General features: G+C 40.4%; 9 protein-coding genes and 1 long non-coding RNA gene across 14 annotated transcripts; 4 read left to right on the top strand and 6 right to left on the bottom strand.

Annotated features, from left to right (window-relative positions):
- Positions 1–29: 29 nt before the first annotated feature.
- On the bottom strand, positions 30–7231 carry LOC148168450 (casein kinase I). 5 transcript variants are annotated; one of them, XM_088046559.1, is made up of 7 exons: positions 7012–7231; positions 6445–6551; positions 2355–2874; positions 2068–2308; positions 1885–1935; positions 1387–1446; positions 30–1172 (listed from the first exon to the last, which is right to left on the bottom strand). In XM_088046559.1, exons 1-6 carry the CDS (start codon positions 7132–7134, stop codon positions 1418–1420), a joined length of 1071 nt encoding a protein of 356 aa, XP_087902685.1. In that variant the 5' UTR covers positions 7135–7231; the 3' UTR covers positions 30–1172; positions 1387–1417. The 5 variants fall into 5 exon arrangements, with proteins under 5 accessions (XP_087902685.1, XP_087902686.1, XP_087902687.1 ...); XM_088046560.1 differs by lacking the exon at positions 1387–1446; XM_088046561.1 differs by lacking the exon at positions 1885–1935.
- On the top strand, positions 6550–7025 carry LOC148168451 (uncharacterized). Its single transcript, XR_015770825.1, has 2 exons — positions 6550–6757; positions 6826–7025. It is a non-coding gene; the product is annotated as an uncharacterized LOC148168451 (long non-coding RNA).
- Positions 7232–7874: 643 nt separating the features above from the next.
- On the bottom strand, positions 7875–8174 carry LOC148168449 (defensin, isoforms B and C-like). Its single transcript, XM_088046547.1, has 2 exons — positions 8109–8174; positions 7875–8062 (listed from the first exon to the last, which is right to left on the bottom strand). Exons 1-2 carry the CDS (start codon positions 8164–8166, stop codon positions 7905–7907), a joined length of 216 nt encoding a protein of 71 aa, XP_087902673.1. The 5' UTR covers positions 8167–8174; the 3' UTR covers positions 7875–7904.
- A 131-nt stretch (positions 8175–8305) lies between these two features.
- On the bottom strand, positions 8306–10724 carry LOC148168448 (hexosaminidase D-like). Its single transcript, XM_088045157.1, has 2 exons — positions 9514–10724; positions 8306–9470 (listed from the first exon to the last, which is right to left on the bottom strand). Exons 1-2 carry the CDS (start codon positions 10460–10462, stop codon positions 8776–8778), a joined length of 1644 nt encoding a protein of 547 aa, XP_087901283.1. The 5' UTR covers positions 10463–10724; the 3' UTR covers positions 8306–8775.
- A 956-nt stretch (positions 10725–11680) lies between these two features.
- Positions 11681–12763, top strand: LOC148168447 (luciferin sulfotransferase-like). The gene is made up of 3 exons (XM_088045912.1): positions 11681–11884; positions 11934–12033; positions 12083–12763. Exons 1-3 carry the CDS (start codon positions 11689–11691, stop codon positions 12750–12752), a joined length of 966 nt encoding a protein of 321 aa, XP_087902038.1. The 5' UTR covers positions 11681–11688; the 3' UTR covers positions 12753–12763.
- A 58-nt stretch (positions 12764–12821) lies between these two features.
- LOC148168446 (luciferin sulfotransferase-like) lies at positions 12822–13933 on the bottom strand. Its single transcript, XM_088045850.1, has 4 exons — positions 13656–13933; positions 13422–13602; positions 13256–13376; positions 12822–13210 (listed from the first exon to the last, which is right to left on the bottom strand). Exons 1-4 carry the CDS (start codon positions 13931–13933, stop codon positions 12822–12824), a joined length of 969 nt encoding a protein of 322 aa, XP_087901976.1.
- A 115-nt stretch (positions 13934–14048) lies between these two features.
- On the bottom strand, positions 14049–15953 carry LOC148168445 (uncharacterized). Its single transcript, XM_088045222.1, has 4 exons — positions 15850–15953; positions 14483–15597; positions 14263–14437; positions 14049–14214 (listed from the first exon to the last, which is right to left on the bottom strand). Exons 2-4 carry the CDS (start codon positions 15589–15591, stop codon positions 14134–14136), a joined length of 1365 nt encoding a protein of 454 aa, XP_087901348.1. The 5' UTR covers positions 15592–15597; positions 15850–15953; the 3' UTR covers positions 14049–14133.
- A 1039-nt stretch (positions 15954–16992) lies between these two features.
- On the bottom strand, positions 16993–19463 carry LOC148168443 (ADP-ribosylation factor-like protein 3). Its single transcript, XM_088046657.1, has 3 exons — positions 19372–19463; positions 17443–17703; positions 16993–17398 (listed from the first exon to the last, which is right to left on the bottom strand). Exons 1-3 carry the CDS (start codon positions 19372–19374, stop codon positions 17120–17122), a joined length of 543 nt encoding a protein of 180 aa, XP_087902783.1. The 5' UTR covers positions 19375–19463; the 3' UTR covers positions 16993–17119.
- On the top strand, positions 17764–19232 carry LOC148168444 (monocarboxylate transporter 4-like). Its single transcript, XM_088046655.1, has 4 exons — positions 17764–17896; positions 17940–18210; positions 18258–18845; positions 18892–19232. The coding sequence occupies exons 1-4, from the start codon at positions 17825–17827 to the stop codon at positions 19212–19214; spliced, it is 1254 nt and encodes a 417-aa protein (XP_087902781.1). The 5' UTR covers positions 17764–17824; the 3' UTR covers positions 19215–19232.
- Positions 19464–19478: 15 nt separating the features above from the next.
- LOC148168442 (RCC1 domain-containing protein 1) lies at positions 19479–20634 on the top strand. The gene is made up of 3 exons (XM_088046656.1): positions 19479–20001; positions 20048–20325; positions 20375–20634. The coding sequence occupies exons 1-3, from the start codon at positions 19508–19510 to the stop codon at positions 20536–20538; spliced, it is 936 nt and encodes a 311-aa protein (XP_087902782.1). The 5' UTR covers positions 19479–19507; the 3' UTR covers positions 20539–20634.
- Positions 20635–23796: the final 3162 nt, after the last annotated feature.

Here is a 23796-nt window from a genome sequence, read left to right as displayed (position 1 = left end):
TTTATTTGAGGAAAAAAAGAAAGAACTGGTTACAATTTCAATCTTTAATCATACCTCATTGTGAGAGTTACTTTTACATAAATATCCAACGTGGTTATTAACTTAAAAATAAGGGTCTGTTTGGGAGACCCTCCAAAAAGGAGAAAAACTATTGTAAAAACTATAGCGTATTTAGTTAATTATAAATGAAGAAAAAACCATATACAATCGTATTTAACAAATAAACTTATTTTCGTAAATTGCCTGTAATATAATAGAGCATTTTCACACACTGATTACATTAGAATGGAAATAAAAATCGACAATTAAGTTGGCAGTTGCTCCAAGACGCAGCTACAGAGAAAAAGACGCATAGCTCATTAACACAAATAAAAAACTATACATCTTTCAAAAACCGAAAAAAATATATACATAACCTCAAACAACAAATTAGACCAAAGTAAATCTTACACAGCCTGCGATTAAAGAAGCGTATAGTCTAAAACACTATACTTTGATGTTTGAACTTGTAGATAGAATTTTCGAAGTGTGCATCGAACCGATTTACTCGTGGCAAAATTCTTGTAGGGGGTTACTTTGTGAACGGAAAGCAACTTCTTCAAGGATCGCACCAATCAGTTCTTACCAAGATAATAAACAAAAGAAAAAAATACATTAACACCATTATTATAAAATGTACAAGCCACACGGTAAAACGAAGATCAAATAATGAAATTAATTCTAACAAATAATGATCACATTTAACGACGTTTTACGGTGCAGCGCGCCTGAATGTCGTAGGCTCGACGAGTTCCGTATAATTCCCCTTTGTTCAAATAGTTACGTTACGGTACTCACTTATTTCTTGAATTTACAATCTACTCTTAACATATTAAATAATACAGCCAGACTTGCACTCGCTCACACTCATCACCACTTACATAATCGAGGGACGTGGCCTATTTGTGAGTGGCCGACGACACCTTAAACTTTTTTATTTTATATATTTTTATACAATTCCCCATACGCGCTGGGTAAAAAAAATTAATTCGTGTATGCTCACAATTAAACTTTAATTTTTGTTTTATATAAAATTGTCAGTGTCCATTAAGACAACCTCTTTTTTTTAAATTTTTGTGATTTTATTTTTTTTCGAAGTCGGTTTGACCCACTCGCTGACGGTTAACGGTTACCTAGAAGAAAACAACTCGTTACTTCAAAACAAAAAGCCCAACGACACATTCAACAATTAAATAAAAACGATCCGTGATTGGTTAGAAAATATACAACATGCAATGACTAGATTGTTAGTTTTCATCCGGGGTTAGTTAAAAAACACTTGAACGACCTCGGGTCTTTATTTACGATTTCGCTACAGAGAAAACACACAAAAGGATGAAAACTAACAGTGCTTTTGCTTAAAGAGAGCGTTGATCCTTTATAGAAGCTTCGTGACAACTGGCTGACCTGCAATGAAAATGTTGTCGTTTTTATTACTATAAAATCACTGTTAGTATGGATTTGAAGCTTAGCAGAGCTACTGGTCGCGTCCGAACTGATCACGTGACTATGAGGAAAAACAAAAGGTGAGACATGAGTGCGATTTCTCTAATGCACGAAATAAACGAAAAGAAAAAAAAAAGGGGGAAATCGCACCTGGACATCGGTCACCAAAGACTAGAAAAAAGCTCAACACTTACTTCGATGAAACGATTTCGATAAAAAGAAAACACATGAAAGAAGTCAAAGAAAAAAACGCAAGAGACAACAATTTATGTAAAATTGAAAAAAAAAAACCGAAATACAGGGCAAAATAAAATCAACGAAAACAACATTCTCAGTGACCTTTAAAGACTTTAGCAATATTTGCAGTAGAAGGGTGGGTTGTTTTATAGTGAGCTGTACCTTTAGCAGAATTCTGCTTGTTCTTTTCGTCATCTTTTTTGTCACGGTTCGCTGAAAAGAGGGTTACTATAAGATATAAACTATTTAAAATGTCCAACTATGTCTAAATAGGTCGTCAGTCGAAATCGCGCTCTAATTTGAACGAGATTTCGATCGTTTCCATCAACGGAAATCGGGGCTCACCTGTTTGTTGATTTATTACAACTCGCGATGTCTGTGGTTGGGCCGACGTTTCGGCCACCGTTCCTCCTGTGGCTGCCGCTTTCTGCTTCAACATGGTCCAATCAAATGTGTAATCGTACTGGTGGTTTAACGTGCGGAAAAGTATACGGAATAATTGTCTTAGGTACATATAATCGGGGGCTTCTTCGAAGCGAAGACCGCGACAGTAGTTGAGGTACATTGAGAACTCGGCGGGGAAACCCTGCAACAATTTTTATTTCCGAAACTCTTCAATCTTTACAATTCACCTTGCACAGGACCTCCACGGGCGTGGACATCTTCTTCTCGCTAATTTTCTCGTACTTCTGTTTCTTCGTGGCCGCTTTGAGTCCTTGCCACGGCAGGCATCCCCTGTTAAAGTACATAAGGACGTATCCCAACGATTCCATGTCGTCACGTCGAGACTGTTCGATTCCCAAGTGTGCATTGATGGAGGCGTATCGCGCCGTTCCCGTCAGATTCTTGTCTTCACGATATCCGATGTGCATTCTGGTTCTAGCGTCCCTGAACTTCTTCGCTAAACCAAAGTCGATCAGGAAGAGTTTGTTGCAATGGCGGCCGATACCCATCAGAAAATTATCCGGTTTGATGTCGCGATGGATGAAAGACTTGCAATGGACGTATTCGATACGGCCAATCATCTGATCGGCTAACATCAAAACGGTTTTGATCGTGAAACGCCGAGAACAGAAATTGAACAAGTCCTCTAACGACGGACCCAGGAGGTCCATCACGAGGACGTTGTGATCTTTCTCTTGCCCATAGTACCTGCAAATACACAAATCATCATACGCCATTCTTAACAGTACATTTCATACCCAGCACACGTGCGAATATTGCAACCGAAAGCTAGTTGGTTTACACACGATTTCAATAAAATTGGCATTTTTAATGATGTTATCAGACGATCCTAAAGCGGAATCAATCTCGAACAGGCTATCAATCATATCCTATATTGATGTCATTAAGCGATACTGGAGAACCAGCCTGTGCGTACCACACGACCGTGCATGTGTTTCTTCCCGACCGAAAATTATATCACAATGGTTTTTCTTTAGGGACACTCATAGATATCATTGACAACGTACGTTTAGCGCACACTCTCCAACAAAAATAAATCTTTCGACCATCTGTTTCGTATTGTTTCCAAGAGATGGAATACTCTGAAAGTAACCTTCGATCGCAAAAATAACATCGAACCGCGAAAATTCTCCGTGCTTTTATTTTAAATCTATACTTCTTGCAACTGCGATATTCGGGTCAAACCAACAAGTTGAATAAACATCTGGCTCGACAATCGATACCGTACAAATCGTGAAAACAATTCATTTTCGACATTAGAAATTAAAAAAGGACCATCTAGGAAGAATGAGACCTCACGCACCGTCATCGGAATCGAAACGGATCTAAAACGTGCATTCAGAGTTGATTGTTGTCAACGAGGGTTAATGTACTTTGGGAAACGTGCACGCGATTTTACGATAGCGACTGTATTTTGTCTTGAAAGAGGGCGATGGACACGCACGCTACGATTTTCCGTGAATGGAAAGTCGAATTTTGGTCCTTGGAGGATCAAAAGTTTATACTTTTCGAACAGCTGCATTAACATTCGTCTTCGACGAAAGTCGTTGCAGCCGCTTCCTCCACGTGCCTTCCAACTCGTGACCGATTGCGTAAACTTGTCGAGAGGGCAAGCAACGTGCAGATTCGGCATCCTCTTTATTCCATCTTGTTCTCCTCCGACAGGTGTCGACTCGCAACGATGTTCGCGAGGTCAACCCGAATTAGAGGACCAAACACAAAAAAATCAACAAAAGTGTCACACTTTTCCGTTTCACGGCCTACTTTATCCGTCACGTCGGAATCAGATCGTCGTTGGCGTTGTGAAAGTGACGCCGTTTTGTTTTCGTTCGATCATGGCCGCCTAAACAAAAACAACTTCAAGTTGAAAAAAGTGTGCTGTTTAACGGTAGAACGTCGCGATGGCGCGCGATGACAAACTTCTCAAAGAGAGAAAGTACGTGGGCGTCGATTGTTGTTGTAAAGGTCGCCGGCCGTTAATTAAACGCATAAATCCAAGTCGGCCGGCCAACAGTTTTCCGGTTCGACGACGACACGAAAAATTGCACGAAAAAAAGTTCCCTCCACGCGAGACAAAAAAATCGCCAAGGCGAAACTGCCTTCAAGTTCATAAGAATCGAACGCGGAAACGCGACCGAGTTTTTTTCGACGAATCTGCGGTTTCCGTTCGGTTACTTAACTTCGTATGCGACTTTCTAGGGCTTAAGTAATCCTAAAACGGCAACCAAGGAAAAAAGTAATTCGGTACAGTTGGACAACGGTTGTTTCGAGCACCTGTCGCCACGGAACACCCAATGAAACACGTCTATAGTAGATCAAATGTCATTCAAGGTTGCAATCAAACCGCCAGAAGTTATCCTGAGATCATTTTATTTTATAATCAGAGAAAGCCATGACTTTTATTCTAACAGCCAAGTGAAGATTTGACATTTCCCATGTTCAGTGTTACCAACAGCTGATCTGAAGTCACGGCCTGCCCTAAATGTAAAGCAATTTACGTTATCATTTCAAGACGAAACTATCAAAACGCTCGCTGATTTGACCTCAAATTGTCTTCGTGAAATGTAAACCGTACGAATGCGGTAAAGACGTAACAAAGCATCTCTTACAAGGTTTCGAGTCCTTGCAAGTTGAACAATGAACGTTCGGAAGAGATTAAATGACAAGTCGCTGCTTGTCTGCGAAGTTCCTTTCGAATTAGTTATGGCGTGTTATCAGCATTTGCGGAAAGTGACTATACAAAGAAACTGTTATTTTAGTGGCACTTTTCCTTCGTTCGTCCCCAAATTTTCGGGTCAGAAGACCGAGAAAGATAAAAGCAGAAGTCGTACATCGTTTCCGGAGATTTAACAATTGAATTACGGAAAATTAAGCTGAGGAACCGCAAAATTTAAAACGCATTAGTGGTTGCAAAAATCGTCGTGACGTAAACGTTTCGACATGGCCTACTTTGACGCCCAATTTTGTCGGCTGTTAGTGATGAAATCGCGAAGGCCACTTTTTCAAAATGTTGAAAAATTGTAAGGACCAAAAGAACACAAAATCAAAAAAACAGATTTTCACGTTTCGCTTTTATTGTTGCCCTGGTCGATTACTAAGAGCAGACTAAATAAAATTAATGCAAGTGTGTTGATGTTTTGTCTTCGGTCAAAACCTTTTCAATCGTGTTATAAAACAAAGAAATGATAAAAGTGTGCTAAAACAACGTAACAAATGGAGTAGAAAAACCAAAGTCACTTGACGACAAAGCGTTGATAAGATTTCATAACACAACGCATTGATAACGTTCGATAAAAAACATGCAATTTGCGGAGGTGACTATCGAAACAAAAACTACGTTGTATAACAGCTGCGACGTACGTTTCGAGGTCCATGGCCTTCTCGACCACACAAAATCGCTTGTATTTTCCCAAATCGATTTTTCTATCAATATGATAAGCGTAAACACGTCTATTAACAAGCGCAAACATTGTAGACTAAAATAGCTGATGTTTATTTTTATTCTGAATACGTTATCAAGTGCATGCAAGTTAAGAAATCCAAAATAGTTTTGTATTCTGTTGAATTTCAGGCGCGACTATCCGAAACGTGACTCATAAATAATTAACAACCTGAACACGGAAAAAAACGAAAAGTTTGTTTAACGGTTGACGATTAATTCAAAAGTTGCGACGTTTAAAAGTGACAAAGCGATTGTTTATGAAAAACCGAAGCGCAAATAGAGCAAAACAAGTACGGGACTTTGATAGTACATTGTGAATCAAGGGACGAAAGCACATTTTGTGTCCTTATGTTGTTATTTTTAAAAATGTTCCAAGAGCGAGAATGTTATCAATGTCGACGCAAATCGGATCAGTTCCAATCGAATTAATTCTTTTACCGAGATAAGAGTTGAGTAATCAAAACAATATTATACAATTTTAATTAATCGAAGTGTAAAATGGGTCAGATAGAGATTTCGTCGCAATTATAGGTAATGACGTCCGTCCACAATGAGTCTCCACCAAACGGTGATTCACTCATTTTCCACCAAAGATAAACTAATCTGCTTGCCCTGTTGAATTATTTATGTTTAACTGAAACGAACAAAAACAATTACCAAATCGGACTTGAAAACAAAAGTTGTTGAAATAACGGCATTTCATAACGTGGGTGCTCGCTTAATGATGAAACGTTGCAATTATGAAAGTTAGCAGGGCTGATGGGTGGAATTTTCGTGGAATGACCCATACCAAAAAAGGATTGTCACCTGCTCACCTGATATGTGGTATTCCTATGCCACCATGAAGAATTTTGTATAATTTGCTTTCATAAAGGAGTTGAGGATGTCTTGCTCTGATGGATTCGAGTTTTACTGCCACTTCCTGTCGTGGAAAGAAAAACGAAAATTAGCCCCAAAACAATCAATATGTGATAATGCGAAGACGGAAAAAAAGTCGTCCACGACTAAGGGAGCGGTTTTCGCATTGAATACACGTCCCACAGGCTTCGTTACAGTCTTTGGGCCCCCTTCAAAGGTCAAATAAGCGTGAAAATTGTGAAATGTGTCGCAACGGAGGCCCATATCCTGGTAACGTAACCTACTTTTGCACGATTACAAAACAAAGTAGACGGGGGGCTCGTATCTTTCGCGTTTAGTTAAAGGAAGAAACATCTCCAAATGGGGTTCTTTTGGAGGAGAAAGATGGTCCGTTGGAGTAATGGCTGCCATTGTGGTCGCGGTCGGACTGGTTTCGTGTTTTTTCGAAACAAAGAACCGACTTAGGTTAAGACGTGTCTTGGGTGGATACGAGCCCCTTTCAAGAACAATCCCCAAGTGTTTACCTCTCCATTCGTGATGTTGATGCCCAAGTAGATGTCCCCGAAGGAGCCACTACCGATTTTCCGAATTAAGCGATATTTGCCACCAACTATGAACTCCGCCTTGCCGATGCAATGCGACGCCATTTTGCTAATTTGTTGAGTCTTTTCGCGTTTGTTTCAGCAATTTGGATGCCCGTTTGTTGCAATTTCACACACAATAACTATCACTTGTTCCACCAACACGCCGACATATTGGTCTGACTGATCGCTTGTGGTGACGTCACGTTCGTCTGCGGCCTCTTGCGGATAAAACAACAAACACACAAAAAACGAGAAAATCGACGGGGACGGCGAAAATGGCGAGTTTTTGGATTTTGTACAATGGCACAGAACTTTACACTCACGGTTCTGGACAAAAGGAGCCACAAAAGGCTGTTAGGGTGACGGGAACACACGGGAATTTACACAGAACCGTTACCTCGTTACCGACCGTGCTGACGGAACAAGGCAACGCACCTGCCAAAAGGAGGCGCTGCGCTCGCTTGGAACAGAGACCCTCAAACAATCACATTTTCACAAAGAAAAACACAATTTTTTCAATAAAAACGGGTTAAAATTCCTCGTCTTGCTATATTTTTTAGCAAAAATAGAGAGCTGGAAACAAAACTCGATAGTGCGATAGCGCTATAAAGTCGCTTAATTTATAGTTAATTTAAGTATTGTTGCTGTTTTTTTTAATGATATTTTACATAAGAAACACTCTACTTTAAGAACTTTTTAATAAAGCAATAGTCAAGTGCAGGAACACCGGTTTTGATAAATTTGGCACACCCAGCGGTCCCCAAACAAAACAAGTCTCTCAATAGATGGCGCTTTTTGATTTTATTCCTGTTAAAACTACAACTCAAGAAATATCAGCCCCGACAAATGCAGGCCCCATATTCATCACAATAGCCACCTCTTTTCAATTGAATGATACAAACCACAGCACAACCGGCATGGTTAAGCTTGAAGCCTCCCCCTTCTAGGCTTAGGACATCACAAACAAACCGTTTTACTCGAGTATGGGTCCCTAAAAACACTCCACAGGCTCTTAAAATCACATTATAACAACTTACTTTCATGTGTTCCTGTACATAACACAATTACGACGTATATGGTAGCGACGAGTCTCATTGTGCCGTTTTTTAATGCACAATTTCCATATTTATTCAATAAAAAACTATTATTTAAAGTATTGTTATCCAAGTGAATAATTACGTGATTGTCATCGACAAGGTCCATGCAATCAGGGTTGTGATTAGAAGTAATCGACTCAGATCTATCATTTATTGTAACTAAACCAAACGTATATAAACAATCAAAAGTGTAACAAGTCTTAAAATCTAGACTAGAGAATGAAAATGTTAACAATATTTGAATATTTCTCTTCAAAAATTTCAGACAATTCAAACTATTGCACGTAAATTTTATTACGTATAACGTTGTCAGGAAAAAAATCAGCAGCCTTCATAACGAGTAGAAAAAAAAACAAAAAAATTATCAATAAACACAACATATCCAAGATCAAATTAAGAAATCCATAAAGACCTTGGGGAGTTCGATAATGTGGTGGCAGGTCTGGTTAGAAATCAACACAACAATAGTACCAACACAATTAATATTCCAAAACCTGTCATTCTTGTGTAAGTTGTCTTCACTTCTATGAATTTTTGGCACTGTGTGTCAGCTTTGTCAAATTATTTTGCTTGGTCGGTTTTTTTTAATTAAAACTATGTAAAATGTTTATAACTCACTGCACCCATCACACCCTTGCAGCGGCCTTCTTGGCCATGAAGTCTTCGCCAGAATCCTCTCCCTCGCGTCAATCATTTCTTTCAATTCTTTCTCGAACGGAACAATATAAGTTTCTTTCCACTCGCTAATCGTAAAATTATCATAAACCTCAAACATAGCCACCGTAATTTCAGTATCAACCTGCACGAGTTCCCCCCAAATCCTCCCCACAGGTGCCGTCACTGACTGCACATGTTGAGGATTCGAAAAGTCATGTTTTTTATTATATTCACTCAACCAACCGATGACTCTTGAATCTTCAAGAATATTTTCGTATTCTTGCCTGAGCTGTTGCAATTTGAGAACTCCTTCGAGGATGTCGCCCCCAGGATACGAACACCGGGGACTACCAAAAACGGGCCCTATAAGAGCGTAGGGTTGTTCACAACCTAAAATTTTAGCAACCTCAGTTGGGGGGCTCAGTGGGGAATCCTTGTAGCCCAAGATGACGCGGAGACTCATCGCTAATGATGGAAGACTGACGGGTAGAAGTTCACAGAGAACGGCAAAGTGGTCGTAGCGTTGCCATCCTGTGATGATGATCCCTTCGAAAATGAAGCGGTTCTTGTACTCCGACATGAGAGACAACCATGAGCGGTGGTTTTGAACGTAGTGTGTGACGTCGGAGACGTATTGGTTGCTACCTATTTTTAAAATTAGTTAAATGAAAGAGTAGTTGGAGAGTACCTGTCGCTCCTTTGAAAGCGCTGGCCACCCAGACTCTCGGGAACACTTCCGCATACATGTCCCACAAACTGGGGCCCAGTTCTTCATAAACCTCCTTGGAATACTTCCAAACCACTGGTTGGACCACGCCGTTGAAAAGAGGAGATTTCAAGTCTTTCAAAGTAAAAGAACGGAACTCGTCATCCCACATCAGGATCTTGAGATTGGGGTACTTTTTGTGGATCCTTCCAGTTACTGCAATCATGTGCTCCAAAAACAACGTGTTCTTTGATAAGTTAAATTTCGTCATGATATTAGAACAACGATCGCACATTCCCAAGTAATAGACTTCGTCAGCCCCGATATGAAGAACTCTTGACTGAGGATGGAGATCCATGACCTGCACCACCATCTCCATAATCACATCCAATGTCTTCTCATGAGTGGGACAAATCACTTGAGGGTACTCAGGGACTTCCCGTAAATCTTTAAACTCCTCCAACTTCAACAAAAACTCTAAATGACCGAAAGTTTGTAATAGCGGAATCACTTCCAGTTTATTCTCCACTGCGAGTTCATTAATGTATTTGATATCTTCAAAACTATATGCATTGTAAGCAGAGATATTTTTCAACGTCGCGGTATTGTATGGAAACATATCTTCATATTCTATAAGCACCCCAGTAGCCCCCAGTTTTGATAACAATGGAAACAGCGTTTTATAATACGACACTTTCAAGGGGGCTCCTTTCAAGTCTATATGCACGATTTTTGCTCCCTGGAAAGGAGTTTCTTTGCGACTCAAATATTCATGGTGAAAAATATTCTTCGGGAGTCGGTTTTGTTGGAGTTTCGTTCTGAAATAAGAGAAATAGACAAGACTTAGGATTATGAGGATGGTGATGAAAATGACGTAGATTTTAAGGGGTTTTCCAAGGGAAAGGATATTGAAGCGGTGGAGTCTTTTCATTTTTGTAAAAAACCAGCGGATTGGGAGGATTAGGAATCAAATATTTAATAAAAGGAACTTCGGGGTTATGTTTACATGTTTTGACGTTTAGTACGGATTCCACGCCAACTGAGAGGATTTTCAACTACTTGTTGATAAATTTCAAGTGCTTTGAAGGGCAACAAAGCCTACTCAATATCTAAAATTGGCCCTTATTTATTTCGCAGTGTTATTCGGCAGGAATGTGACTTTAGCGCGTAATTTCAAAGCTGCACAACTGGACTGGAATGTGTACCAATAACTTTTCATTTTATAGGCAACCAATAATTCAAGCATTTTAAATTTGTTTATTTTTTTTATCTTTTCACTTTTATGGCCCCCAAATCTTCCAGTATTTACAAGGAAATTTACATGATTCTCTTTAAAATGTAATAATATAAGCAACTAACAACCCTTTTCTCGACAAAAGTTAATTTTCTTAACTTTTTTTCGACTTGTTCCAGCAATTGAATACTCCAAAATTGTTATTTAAGTTGGTCACACGAAAAGAAGACGCAATTTCATCTAAATCTCATGATTTTGCCCAAATTTGGTCTGAATCACATCTAGCCCACTTAAAAGAAAGTTATCAGACTTTGAAGAACTTTCACTTTACGATAATATCGTAATAACTCTTGCTCGATATTTTGTAGCCGAAAAGATTCCACGAAGAGAAAGGTGTCGTCTGAAGACGTGATTTTTGAAAAATCTTTACATCCGGCACCAAATAAATAACCTTGCGTAAGCATTCTCTTAACAATTCAAAATAAATATCCACACACAATGGTTGCATAATGGACAAATTCCCAAAACCAGTCGGATATTGGAAAGTACCAGCATCTCTTGTTCACCCAGCGGAAAGTTCCGTCATTTTCTCCAGATCTACATGAAATCCGATTTCCGGTTCTCGCATGTTGATCTTTTTTTATGACTATAGGAAAAAACATTTCTCCGCAACTTTCACGCTATAATCTTACACAACCTTTCTCGGATTCCTCCCTAAGAAAGCTTTTCTCTTAAAATTACGCCCCCGTGGCTATATTTTTTTATTTTCAAAGTCATGCTTTCAGCCCTTAGGTGAAGCTTCCGACGGTACATTACAGGATAATTGTACATCACAAGCGAAACAATTATCAGAGTGGGGGCGATTGCGAAATGTCTCCTTCTAAAGTACTCGTTCGTTCTTCGAAAACAACAGTTTGTTCAACATGAGCTTCACGGTGCGAGCGTTAAGTCCTGAAGATGCCGAAAGAGTGGACAAAACGTATGGAGTTAAAGGGGCGATGGTGGAGTTTAATCCCGGGAAGTGTCTGTTACCACCCTATCATGTTAATTTCGCGCAACAAATCATAGATGCCCCAATACGAGAAGATGATGTTTGGCTCATCAGCTTCCCGAGGACAGGTACTGTTAATTTTCCTTTAAACTTGCCTGGAGCTAAGAAATTTTCTAGGGTCCACTTGGTGTCAGGAGATGATCTGGTTGATTGGGAACGATCTGGATTTTGATACTGCCAGAAACACGATTCAGCAGATTCGGGCCCCCTTGATTGAGTATTTTTCCCCAAAAAAAACTTTTTAAATCTAATTTATTTATTAACAGAATGTCGACTGTTTTGATCGAGTTGGATTCTCTGGGAAAAGAACTCTTGGAGAATTCTGTGGAACTCGTTAGCAACCTTCCTTCGCCTCGTTACATAAAGAGCCACCTTCCTCTTCCGCTGCTTCCAGCAGAACTCGACAAGATCAAGCCGAGAATCATCTACACCTGTAGAAACCCCAAAGACATGTGCGTTTCGTACTACCACCACTGCAAGATGTTCCACAACCTCCAGATTACCTTCGAAGAATTCGCCGATCAACTCATTCGAGGGCTCACACCTCTGGGCTCAGTCTTTGACCACTATCTCAGCTTCTGGAATAAGAGACACGAAAGCAATGTCTTGTTTCTCAAATACGAAGATATGAAGAGAGACCTTCGAGGAACTTTGAGAAAAATTGCGGATTTCATGGACAAAAGTCTAAGGGACGAAGACTACGACAAGTTGTGCGATTTCTTAAGTTTCCAGAGCATGAGAGAGAACAAAGGATGCAATTTTGAGGGAGTCATGGAACAGAAACACGGAAAAGATTTCTTTAAGAGAGTCGGCGATCACTTTATTAGAAAGGGTCAAGTGGGAGACTGGAAAAACCACATGAGTCCCGAACTCGCGAAGAGATTTGACGACTGGATCGAAGAAAACACCAGAGGAACCGGACTTAACTGGGATTGAACAGAGAAAGCGCGGAGCTACGTACAATTATTAGTTTAAGTGTTTTTATTATGTAATACAATGTTAAGTTTATACAACATAATCTGTTCCTTCTGTGTTCTTTTTTGTCCACTCCTCGAACCTTTTTATCATATCTGCAGACATGACGTTTTTGTGCCCTCCGACATTACCAGACCTCATGAAGACACCATCATACTCTGTTAACTTAAACCTCTTATTTAAGTCACAAACCAGCTCGTAGTTGACCGCGGGATTCTTCTTCATCTCTTCAAAACTGAGATGCTTTGTTAAGATTTTGACTTGTTCGTCAGTTAAGGGGCGCTCCAAGAACGCGCTTACTTGTCTGATAACTTTACTGAGGTCCTTTTTCATGTCCTCATACTTGAGAAACAACAAATTGGGAGAGTTTCTTAGCTTCCAGTAAGTTAACACGTGTTTCCAATAGGGTCCAAAGTTCACTAAAATTACTGTTAATTGGTGTTTATAAAAAAAGTTGAGGCTACCTTTTCCGGCCAAAAACAGTTCGCAGAACTCCTCGAAGTCGCCCCTGAAACCCTCCATCAACTTCGCGTGGTGGAAATAAGAAATACATGTGTCTTTAGGGTCGCGTGCGATGTAAATCATCTGGAATTAACAACCGTAACAGTGTTAAGGTTCTTAGTTACAAACCTTGGGTTTTTTCCTTCCATTCTGTATCTCCTGCGGTAGGCACTCGTACGGAAAATGCGTCTTCATGCAAATGGGACTCTGTTGACTCTTCACAAACGCCAACGAATCTTTTAAGAATGGTGGAGGATCGAAATTAGGTACGCTCTTTAAGAGATCACGAAAATCGAACACGATGGACACTCTGCAAAATAATAAAATAATAAGAAAGCATGTTTCTTCATCACCGCAACTTACTCTAAGAACGGCGAGCGGTGGCCAAGATTCACCTCACCTTCCTTGAAGTTCATGTCGTTGATGATCATCCACACCATTTCTTGCGTCCAGGTGGTGCCAGTTTTGGGGAAGCTGCAGATCCAGACATCTTCTTCATTGACTTCTAAGGTGTCAAACTCCGATTTAAGTTCTTCGTAGCGCTTGGGGAAGGTAAAACCTTTGACTTCAACATAGCCCTTCCTGAAGGAACTAGTGAATTTGTCTTGGAGAAGCTTATCAAGATCGGTGACGGCAACCATTTTTCTGCACTTGAAAGTTGGTAACAGGCTTATATAATGGTAATAGGGTTGAAAAAAGTTGAAGGAAAGGTCGAAACCCGGAAAAAACCAAGAACACACGTAGCCGTGCTCAATCAACTGTACCAACGTTTTTCTTTATTATCTTTACATTATAAATATAATACAAATAAATATGTGATGCCCACACTCAGTCCTCTTCATCACAGTTCACTGTGCACCAATTCCCTCTTCACCCGCTGTTCTTCCACGTGGAAGTCGTTACAGGAGTCCACGTACAGGTGCTGAAATAGGAAAAGTGAACACGCGACTAAGAAGAAGTAAAATCCAACCTGACAGTCGTTCTTCTCGGTGATGACTCGGTACAAATCCCAATATGGGGTCTTCGTCATAGAACTCAAGAACCAGCTAAAAACGAGACTTGACGACTTACTGAGAAGTGGTCTGAGACCTGGAAGGCTCGGTCGTTCCTCCACAGGTTCTTTATTAACCAGGCACATGACGTATCTAAGAATTATACTTAGAGTTGGAATAATTTTAAAATGGACTTACTTGTCACAGGCGGGTGATTTGCGTGCGAATCTGAACGCTCTGTTGACTCTAGCGAGCGGCTCTATCACCTCTAGATTGACAGTATCTGCGAGCTTATCAGACAATTTGTGTTGATCCACGTCGTAACTGCTTGTGTCGATCAAACGGAACGCGTCCTGGACGTATTCCACCAACGGCTTAATGTACATCTTTGTATCAACGTCTGTCTTCAAGAAGTCTTTTGCTAAATGATTACCTAACGCGCTGAGCGTCTCTGTAGGTCTGTTGAAATCAAACAAAGTGTTCTTCGGGTACCCTTGACTCTTCAACACGCTGTTGATGAAGTGTTGGAACGTGGTAAGATACTTCCTCTGTGTTTTACTGTCAGCGAAGTGCGAAACGAAATTCGCAATCTTGTTAGTCACCATCCTGATCCAATGCTTCCTGAAAGAGTGATTCTCTAACATACTGACAAATCTCCGGTACGACATCCTCCCATTTTCATCCGCGAAGACTCGAACAAACTTCTCGGCGCCGACGGTGTTTACAATTTGTTTCCCCAACTCAGAGTTAATAAAATGATCAAAAAAGAGGTGGAGTTTCTCGATGATTGGTGGAACTAAATCAGCGTGACCGGCGTGGCTTCGCGCGCGTTGTTCAGCTTCAGGTCCAAGAAAAGCGTTGGCGGTTTGAAGAATCAACGGGACATAACTCCATAAGTTCGCCTTGTCGCCTTCTGGACTGCCCATGAAGCTCCCCATGAGCGAAAGAATCGTGTTCATGTCGAAAGAATCGTCTTTTTTACCATTCCCCGGTTGCATCATGTTAAAAAGCATGCCCATCATCGACGAGTCCATGCTGTTGCCTTGACCAAGAACTGAGCCAAGACCTTGGAGGATTTCTCCGGCGTGGTCACTTGCCGCTGCGTTGCTAAGGATGTTTCCGAGTTGTTTAGCTCCTTCGGAGTGCATAAAACTGTTGAGGAGTCCTCCTACGTTCTGAAAACCTTGTTCTTTGAGGATGTCCGCTTTGGCTTCGTCGATAGGATCGTCGATGTTGTTATCATCATAGCTTTGAAGCGACGAACCCACACAAAGGATGACTAGAAGGAGGGTGATGCTCATCTTCATGGTTTTCTGTGAATTAAAAACGAAGGTGTTAAAACAATCGCATCTTGTACGGTAATTAGTGACATCCAATTAAATCACATACTTATCAATTGAGAGCAAATTAATTTCACAATTGCCTATCAATCGCCCCACGCTCACTGACACCTCTGGAATTCGACGGTACCACGTCGTTCCGCAAAAACTACAGTTACATTATTTTGAATGGTAGCACCTAATTGAAGAACAAAGTGTCCTTGAACTCGCGCGCTTCGTACTTACATTCTTTACTTCCAAGTTTTCGGTGGATGCAATCACATGTCAGTACTAACACAACACAAATGATAAAAGTCGATGGTACTTGCAGAGTGGCGCGTTCTAACTGTACTTACGGTACCTCGAAACGGTTCTGCTTTCGATTCAACACTGACTGACTACCTGTGACTCGTAATACACCTTTTAACATTGTTGAGTAGGTCGCAGGCTTACCTGGAGCATTCCAACTGGTTACACAATGGGCGCTGCTGATAACGAAAGACTGGACAAATCCAATGATTACAAGTGGATTTAACTGTGTAAACATCTTCCATTGTCAAAAAAATCGCAAGAAACAACTGGGACAGCGCCCTTTTCAGTGCGGTCAGCAGTTTTCTTCGCAAAAAGTTTAGTCATTTATTTTGAATAAAAGCGGAAATCTGAAGTGTGTCACTTGCTATATTTAACTCGCAAAAGAGAAGAGGAGCAGTGGCGGAACCGAAAAGCGGAAATGTTGCCAATTTGGGCCCGTTTTGCCGAAACGGAGTCTACAGTAATTTTTTCCGGTTCTTGCAGCAGTTTTGGAAGAAATGTTTTCAATTTCGCGCTGTTGAAAAAATCATGGAACCCATAGTAACCATGCATTTTAAACGTATGTCGGTTCCTCAACCAAAGACATTACTCGTAATCTAGAAGGCCACTTGGCTTATCTTTTTGTTTAAACACTTATCTAACTATGAGAAAACATTTTTTGCACGAGCGTAAAATTTTGATAATTAATTGCTAAATTAATTGTCGCGGTGAAGGAAGAGGACAGGAAAAAACAAGATAAAAATGTCCACTAATTTGCCCTTGATTTCTGGGTTATTAAATAGCAAATTTATAATATTGCCCATTCAAGTTAAGAATCTGAATGAGCAAGGTCGGTGAAATGAAAATAATAAACTATCATCGCTGCGAACCTTCATTAAAACCTCGTTACGCCTGCATTAATTATACTAATTAAAGGCTGAGTACCTTCCATGTCTTAAAAATTGTGTCTTCTTATTCCAACAATTCGAGCCGAACTGCACCGTTACCTACGCATCTTCGCAAACTTTAAATCTGCGATGACTAAAAAGTGTAGGCCAATGAACCTTCAATTTTAAGACCTTGACATGGACAATCCAGTTTTTAATAAAACGTTTATTTCAAGAAAATTACAATTGCAAAAAGCCAATAAAACGCATAATTAAATAATCTCACAATAGAAAGTTATCACTAAATGTGGGACGGATTGATTGTTGCTTTTCAAAGACTATTTTTTCTTGATGCTCTTACACACCCACTCCATTCCCTCGCGCACCCCGTCCCCGCGGACGGCCGTACATGCTTGGATTTGCCATGGCCGGTCTTTGATGGACGGCAGCCCCAAAGCTTGAGCTAAATCCGCCGCTGTAAGAGACTCAGGAAGATCTTGTTTGTTGGCGTACACCAACAAAGGAACGTCTTGGAGTTTGTCGTCGGTCAACAGCTCGTACAACTCGATGCCGGTTTCTTCGAGGCGTTTCTTATCGGAAGAGTCCACCACGTAGATCTGGAATTTACGATGACTCAGTGGAAAGAAAGTATGAATATTACCAAGACATCCGTGTTTTCGAAATAGTTTTTCCAGTACGGGCGGATCTTGCGTTGCCCGCCGATGTCCCAAACGTTTAGTTTGAAGCCTTCGGAGATGACGGATTTGATATTGAAACCAGCGGTGGGCGTCACGTGATTGATATCTTCAGAAGCTAAGGTTTTAAGAATTGTGGTTTTACCGGCGTTGTCCAAACCCAGGAGGAGAAGACGAAGTTCGCGCTCGGGGGCGGCGCGCAATTTGCGGAGGATCGACAACAGTCCCTAAAAAACAAACGAGACGTAACGTGGACAGACGGACTGATAACCTTTGCACTCAGAAAGCCCGTCTGATTACTATTTTAATAATAAAAAGCAACATGACATCTCAGTACTCAAACACTCGATGAAAGAAGTGAAAATCCCCCCGGATGGGGGCTACGGTTGGGTGATCGTCTTCGCCAACGCCCTCAGCCACGTAAGTAGCCCTGCATTGATAACATTGATGACGCAATTTTTAGTTTATTACGACACCCTTGGTGCACTGTTTCGGCCTCATCTTCAACGTAAAATTCACCCAACTGGGGTTCACCGCCACGCAGAGCTCTTTCATTATCAACATAAATGCAGCGTTTGGGATGATGACGGGTTTGATCAATGGAGTGTTGCTGAAGACTTTAGGATGTCGAAAAGTAGCTCTGTTGGCAGCTCTTTTCTTAACTTTAGGAGTAGTAATGACAGCGTTCTCCAGCACTTTCTTACATTTCGTCTTGTCGTACGGAGTTGTAACATGTGAGAAGAAATTCTTACGAAGAAAAGAAATAAAAGAGTTGTTGCAGCACTCGGAATGGGACTCTCTCAGTCCTCTTTTGGCCTCGCTGTCAATTTATACTTCGTCAAGAAGAGGAGTTACGCCGTCAGCTTGTCCGAGACTCTGACTGGATTCGGCCCCATTATTATCCCTCAAGTTATCAGCGCGCTGATGACGATCTACCCTCCGGAAGGGGTCACGCTAATTTTTGGGGGAATTTGCGCGCACGTTTTTGCCGCTGCGGCTCTCTTACAGCCTGTAGATTGGCACCAAGCGACTATAGAATCCGAAGACACGGAGAAACAAGAAGAAGGTAAACCTCGAGGTCGCTTGGTGACAGCCCTAGACCTGGACCTCCTCAAAGACCCCGTTTTTGTCAATATAATGATGGGTCTCGCCCTCGCTATCTTCGCCGAGCTCAACTTCACAGTCCTCACTCCATTCATGCTCCACGATTACGGTCTAGACACCAAGCAAATCGCCACCTTTTTATCAGTCTTAGGGGGAACCGACATCGTTTTCCGTTTCTTCGCTCCACATATCGCGCGCTACTTCACCACACCCCCACGGTGGATGTACGCCTACAGTTTGTTCCTCCTCATGCTCACAAGATTCAGTAAGTGTTAAAACAGTTAAAATCTCCGAAGAGAATCAAATTTCAGCGTTTCTCCTATCTCGAAAATTCTATGTGTTGATTCTAATTGCGTTGGGGCTGGGGATCGCGAAAGGCGTCCGAAAAGTTTATATGTCTCTGGTGATCCCCGATTACGTCAGCTTGGAGAAGCTGGCCACCGCGAGCGGCATGGAGATGATGATGAACGGTATCTGCATCATGATAGGGGGACCTGTTTTAGGAATAGTGCGTGACGTAACCGGGAGCTATTCTCTGTGTGTCGTCATCATGAACTGCGTCACTTTCACGACCATCTCCATGTGGCTCGTCGAACTCCTGTTAAAAACCAAGAAATTCCAATGTGCGCAATAAAGTATGCAACCAACAATACGCATAACCATTTGTTTACACTTCGATGTAGTTGCCATGGTGACCCGATTTGACGTGTTTCAGTTCACGATTTTTTAAGAAAAACCTCTTTAATTTCGCCCCGCGGGGGCTATTTAACAGTGTCTCTTTGAAGTCTTACCATTGGTGATGTTTCTGCGCCGTAATTTCGTCTTTAAAGGTGAGAATGCCCCGTAAAAAAGCAGTTCGTGACCAAAGACACTGAACGCAAAACTGTCAACTGAAAGTACTGAAACAACTTAAACAAATCAATAACCATGAAAGTGTACTATAACGGACTCAACCTCTATCGCCAATTTCCCAGTGGTCAAAACATCGTGGAAAATTTTATCGATCATGTTTACGACGCGACAAACATTGAGGTTAGCTACCAGAACGTTGTATTGTTGGTTGCCGACGTTGTGGTCATCAAAGGCGCTAAAAACGAAACTGTGACCATCAACGGAAAGGTTTCTCACGTTTCTTGCACCGAGGATAAAGTCTTGGTGCTTTTACACAACGGGGAATTACTGAAAATCACGGAGACTGTATCAAAAGTGCCAAAACTGATGGCCTTGGAGGGCAACGAGCACATCGTGCAGATTTCTGCAGGCTCGAAACTCACAGTCGCTCTAACAAACCACGGATCTTTGTACAACATCCCCAATAAGCTTCAATTCAAAGCCGACTCCATCGTGGAGATGAAAACAGGCCGAGAACACTGCGTTCTCTTGGACAAAAACGGAAGCGTCTTCACGTTCGGTAGAGGAAGGTAAAAACCCGCTCCAACCGTATCACTCTGTATATTTTGATTACAGTAGGGGGCAACTGGGGCACGGTTCATTAGAAGACGAAGGTGAGCCCAGATTTGTGGAGGCTTTAGGAGGGATAAAAGTACAATCTGTGGCAGCGGGCGGTTGGCACTCTTGTGCTTTGAGCAAAGACGGAGATGTGTACACGTGGGGGTGGAACGGGGGCGGACAATTAGGGATCGGCGAACAAGAGGCGGCAGTGATGGCCACTCCACAGGTGCTCAACTTGGAATTCAATGTGAGGCTGATCGGCTGCGGTAACAAACATACTGTGATTTTGACAGGTTGGCTTGGATTTTTTTTGACTGGTGGTAGGACTGGTTTTGGTTGCAGATGATGGGAAATTGTATGGATGTGGGTGGAACAAGTACAAACAGTTGATGAAGGACGATAAAGAAAATTTCCACGAAATGATGTTGTTAGGGGATTTTTCCAAAGAGGTGGTGACGAGTCTCAAGTGTGGTCCTTGGAACACCCTGGTTGTGTGTGAGGGGTGAAATAAAACAATCGTGAACATTTTAATGTAGTCCACAGTATAATAAATACTGGTATACTTCAGAATTACATTATAAATATACAATGTGTATGGTTTATTTTTTTTGTATTTTTGTGGTTTTTAAAATATTTTCTGAAAATAACAATTTCCCACAAAGCAATTGTTCAAACATCTAACTTTAATAAAACATGATTTACAAGTCACAGATATTTACGAACAAGAACACGTTGTATTCCAGGAAAAAAGCTAGAAAACGTAAAGTAACTATAATGTAAAAAACGAATTGCAACAACGAACGGAACGGAACCATCTAGCCTTTTTCCTTTACATGTGAAAATACAACAAATTGATATAATATAATATTCACGCTAAAAGGCATTTATAGTCACAATTTTATAATATGAGTACTTTTTTTATCAATCATTCCGTCAACAACGAAACCGTTTCGTACAGAAATGGCCTAATTGTCGAAACAATTTTTTAAATCTAACATATTGTCAAAAAATGGAATCATTTCTTAATTAACAAACTTTAATAACGTTCTTAACGAATCCGCACCACGTTTTAAAGCATAAACAAGTCGAGACAAAAATGAGTTTTTTGTTTTTTTTTTGATATAATTTTTTGATATCTTGGATATGAATCAGTACTTTTGGTCCCAGTGTGTGCAACGGAGATTAACTTTTCATGGCATATTTAAAGACTCAAGGTCAAAAATCTTTTTCAGTCTTCGTCTTGATCCGATCACAATTTTTCTACCAATTTGTAAGCACCAACGAAAATAGAAGACACTTTTTGGTGTTGGTTTCTGTTTGATTCTTTAGAGCCAATCGTGTTAACCTTGTTTTTCAATATGCCATTTGTTGTGTGTGTAAAAACCGACCTGTTTGAACCTGTTTTGATTTTGCTACCACATTGATGAAGAGCTTGGGCCCTACATTTAAACTACTTTTACATTACGTACTAAGTAAAATCTTAAACTACGTTAGTTAAGTGCCATCACCTGGTTATTAGTGTCTCATTTACAAAAAACTCTAAAGTGTGGGGGTATTTAAACCTAACCTCTTGTACTGTAAACTGTCAACGAATAATGACGCGTAAACTACCATCTATTAAGTATACACTCTGTATATATATAAGGTGTTTTACAAGTGGCTTGGACCAGTCGCGACGCGAAAAATGCCAATTTACGTATACAGCGGTGCTGAATGAAAAACGACGCACCCAGAAATGCCTACGATATTGCAACATAAACAACAAACACAACATACATAAAAATATCATCTCGTTACTCTCTTTACGTAAAATCCGCTCTTCATCAATGCGATTAAATGTGGGTAAATTGTGTGAACTATTGTTGATTATGGTTTGTCCAACTAAAACGAAAACTGCTCGAAAATTGTCAATTAACAAAAAAAATCTGTTTAATCTGCAGGCACACAAACATTCAAGTGCGCTGAAACAGTACTATATACACGGTTGTTTGTAAAGCAAAAACTTAAGTCATATTTCCACTACACTACAACTAAAAATTAATTAACAAATACGTTGATATAAAAAAATCGTTAAAATTATGTGTGTATTGTAAAAAAATAATTAGGAATAACATAGAAACTATCAGAAGTCTTATAGTTGTGAAAAGCTATAGTGTGGAATGATAAATCTAACGTCTATTTCAAAACAAAGACCTTGGTCCGTTATTTTTTTTTTGATGACAACGAAATACTGACACGTTTGGTGCAATATAGACACGGAACGAAAACGTCCATTTCGTCCAACTTAACAAAAAAAAACTTACGTAATGGACTGTACCGTTTCAGGTGTTTCGGGGACTCCCCGCTAACGTAACAAACAACGAATTTGATTCGTGCTGTATTTTTTCACGTACGTACTAAAAATATCGCGTATACTTTATGGTTTAGATTTTGGACCGCACATTTGGGAGAGAAACAATAAGTATAAAAAAATTAAAGGAGAGTGAACGTGTCTTTAACAAATTATCACAAGAACGAATGCTATAAAATTGCACAAAAATCGGTGGCACACTTGCTGAATGAAATTGTTTTTTGTTGAGAATGTGTCGTTTCCTACAATCGCGACGAAATTTCGATACACTACAATCAAGCCGAGAGAGAGTATTTTGGCGGGAGAGGACGTGATTCCGCTCCCCGAACTGTAATTGGCAAGCGCAAAATGTGAAACACACAAACATTTAAAATTACAGTGTTTTGTTTGAAAAATCTTAAAACTACGAGAACTGGGAAGCTCGCAGCTTCGAAAAGAAATGCATTCCGAGATGATCTAAGGGCCTTCGGGCCGAGATCACAATCTGTGTTTTTTTTATAAACGTTTAAGTTCATTTCTAATTTTTGCGAATAAAAAATCTGGCACATATATGGTTGGAATGTTTGGTTTTGGCGCGTCGACCGACTTCCGGACGCCAACTAGGACGGTCTTGGGAGTCGGCGGGGACGCCAAACGATATGTAAAGCATACCACATTATATACAACTGCATTGGTCCAACTTAAATATGTGTGTACTGTAGAAATCTGGTTTGGTTTGAGGAACCGGTTTTTCGGACCGGTTCGGTTATAACTGTCGGTATCGGTTCGGTTGTGGTTGGTTGTGTGTCTGACGGTCGTTGAAAAGGGGGGGAATGAAGCGTTTAAACTCTACCTTGAGTCAATCTTTTATCTCTCGAACAAAATAGCTTCCTTTGAAATATATAATATATTTTTTTTAATATATCTTATATACTACTTAATATTGATGTAAATATATATTATGTATATACCATCTAATTGCACTTCATTGTCATATGAATTAAACGAAAGTCGGTTCGGTTAACTGAGTCACGTGATCAGTACGCCGACCGCATCAACTACTCCCTAATTGTTTAATTTTAATATTTATATTTTAAGATATTTTTAGAGAAAATATACATCAAAAATTTTGAATAAATCACAGATAGATATAATTTTTTTTTCAATTCTGGGACAATCCCATGGGTTTTTTCGATAAGTATATGAACCGTCCTCATCAAAGCAGCTGCTGGATGCGTGAACATGAACTTTATACAAGTTTTGAGGTATAGTACGCCACGTCGAAGACACATAAAGAGTACACTGATGATACGATTTTTTGGTACATGCCAAATACATCGAACAATAAACATGTAATTTTCGGACGGCGGGCGTCGTGACGCCCTCGAAAAAAATCAACATTTATCACATGGTGGTGTTCGGTCGTCGCGACGCC

The sequence above is a fragment of the Gnatocerus cornutus genome, chromosome 9 (genome assembly GCF_029298725.1).
Source record: "Gnatocerus cornutus isolate USDA-ARS CGAHR chromosome 9, icGnaCorn1.1, whole genome shotgun sequence".
Lineage (NCBI taxonomy): Eukaryota > Metazoa > Arthropoda > Insecta > Coleoptera > Tenebrionidae > Gnatocerus > Gnatocerus cornutus.
Note: the sequence above shows the minus strand (reverse complement) of the source record. Positions and strands in the feature narration are given on the sequence as shown.